The sequence below is a fragment of the Salvia hispanica genome, unplaced genomic scaffold (assembly GCF_023119035.1).
Source record: "Salvia hispanica cultivar TCC Black 2014 unplaced genomic scaffold, UniMelb_Shisp_WGS_1.0 HiC_scaffold_405, whole genome shotgun sequence".
NCBI lineage: Eukaryota > Viridiplantae > Streptophyta > Magnoliopsida > Lamiales > Lamiaceae > Salvia > Salvia hispanica.
In genome coordinates, this window is record NW_025952141.1 from 513 (window position 1) to 1,856 (window position 1,344).

The 1,344-nt window shown below is 56.7% G+C and overlaps 1 protein-coding gene across 1 annotated transcript; it reads right to left on the minus strand.

Annotated features, from left to right (window-relative positions):
• Positions 1–361: 361 nt before the first annotated feature.
• On the minus strand, positions 362–1,101 carry LOC125199153 (the record flags this gene model as incomplete). Its single annotated transcript, XM_048097284.1, has 1 exon — positions 362–1,101. A coding segment is annotated over exon 1 (740 nt), but the record flags the coding sequence as incomplete, so codon positions are not given.
• Positions 1,102–1,344: the final 243 nt, after the last annotated feature.

The following is a 1,344-nucleotide window of genomic DNA, read 5'->3' on the forward strand; positions in this document are numbered from 1 at the left end:
AATGATACACGCGTACATGATGTCGCCGATGTTGGGAATATACCACTGCCGTGCCGGACCCCTCACCATCGCCCATCGACTCTGGAGCGCACCAAATGCGCGCTCAACATCCTTGCGCGCTGCCTCCTGCCGGGTCGCAAAGTAGGACTTCTTCGGCCCGACCGCATGCTTGATCGTCTTCACAAAGACGGGCCAGTTTGGGTATATCCCATCCGCCAAATAGTACCCCATGTTGTGCTGGTTGCCGTTGGCGACGAAACTGATGGCGGGACCAACGCCATTGCACTGATCGTTGAACAGGGGCGACGACTGGAGGACGTTGATGTCGTTGTTCGACCCGGCCACTCCAAAATAAGCATGCCATATCCATAGCCGGTAGTCAGCTACAGCTTCAAGGATCAACGTGGGATGCTTGGCTTTGAAGCCGGAAGTGTGTATCCCCTTCCAGGCGGCGGGGCAGTTCCTCCACTCCCAATGCATACAATCGATGCTGCCCAACATCCCAGGGAACCCGTGCACCGACCCGTGCATATTAATCAGCCGCTGGCAGTCTTCGGGGCTCGGACGCCGAAGATACTGATCCCCGAATATCGCTCTAACGCCCGCGCAAAACTCCAACAGACACTCGACGGCTGAAGACTCCCCAATGTGGAGGTACTCGTCGAACATGTCGGCCGGGCCTCCGTACGCCAGTTGCCTGATTGCGGCCGTACACTTCTGTATTGGTGTGTGTCCGGGTTTGCCAGCCGCATCCTCCCTGATTCTGAAAAACTCATACCTTCTCTCTAACGCACCAACGATATGCATAAACAGAGGACGGTGCATCCTAAAACGCCGGCGGAATAAGGCATCCCCAAAACGCGGCTCTGGAGCAAAGTAGTCCTCATACAACCGCTGATGTGCAGCAATGTGGTCCCGGGGTACATGCCGTCGGCGATGGATTGGCCGAGGCACGGCCGCCGCCGCCTGCTGCCGCCGCTGCTGCCTCTGCCGGATCCGTCGATCAATCGCCGCTTGCACAGCGAGATCCAATTCATCATCGCTAAAGCCATCACTATCACTAGCGCCTCCGCCACTACCACCCGCACGACTACTCGCCATTACAGATAATTGAAAAAAGAGGTTTAGAGAGAGAAACTTGTCAACACAAGTGGTGTGAATGAAATGACGTTGGAGGAGCCCTATTTATAGAGTTTTAAAAAAAAAAAAATTTAATAAAATGTCGGACGTCCGAGTGGGACGGGCGACCTTCGCCACAGTGGCGCCCGTCCCACTCGCCCGTCGACGGGAGGGGCGAGGCCATCGCAGGGGCACTCGGGACGGGTGTGGGCGCCCTTCCCGCCC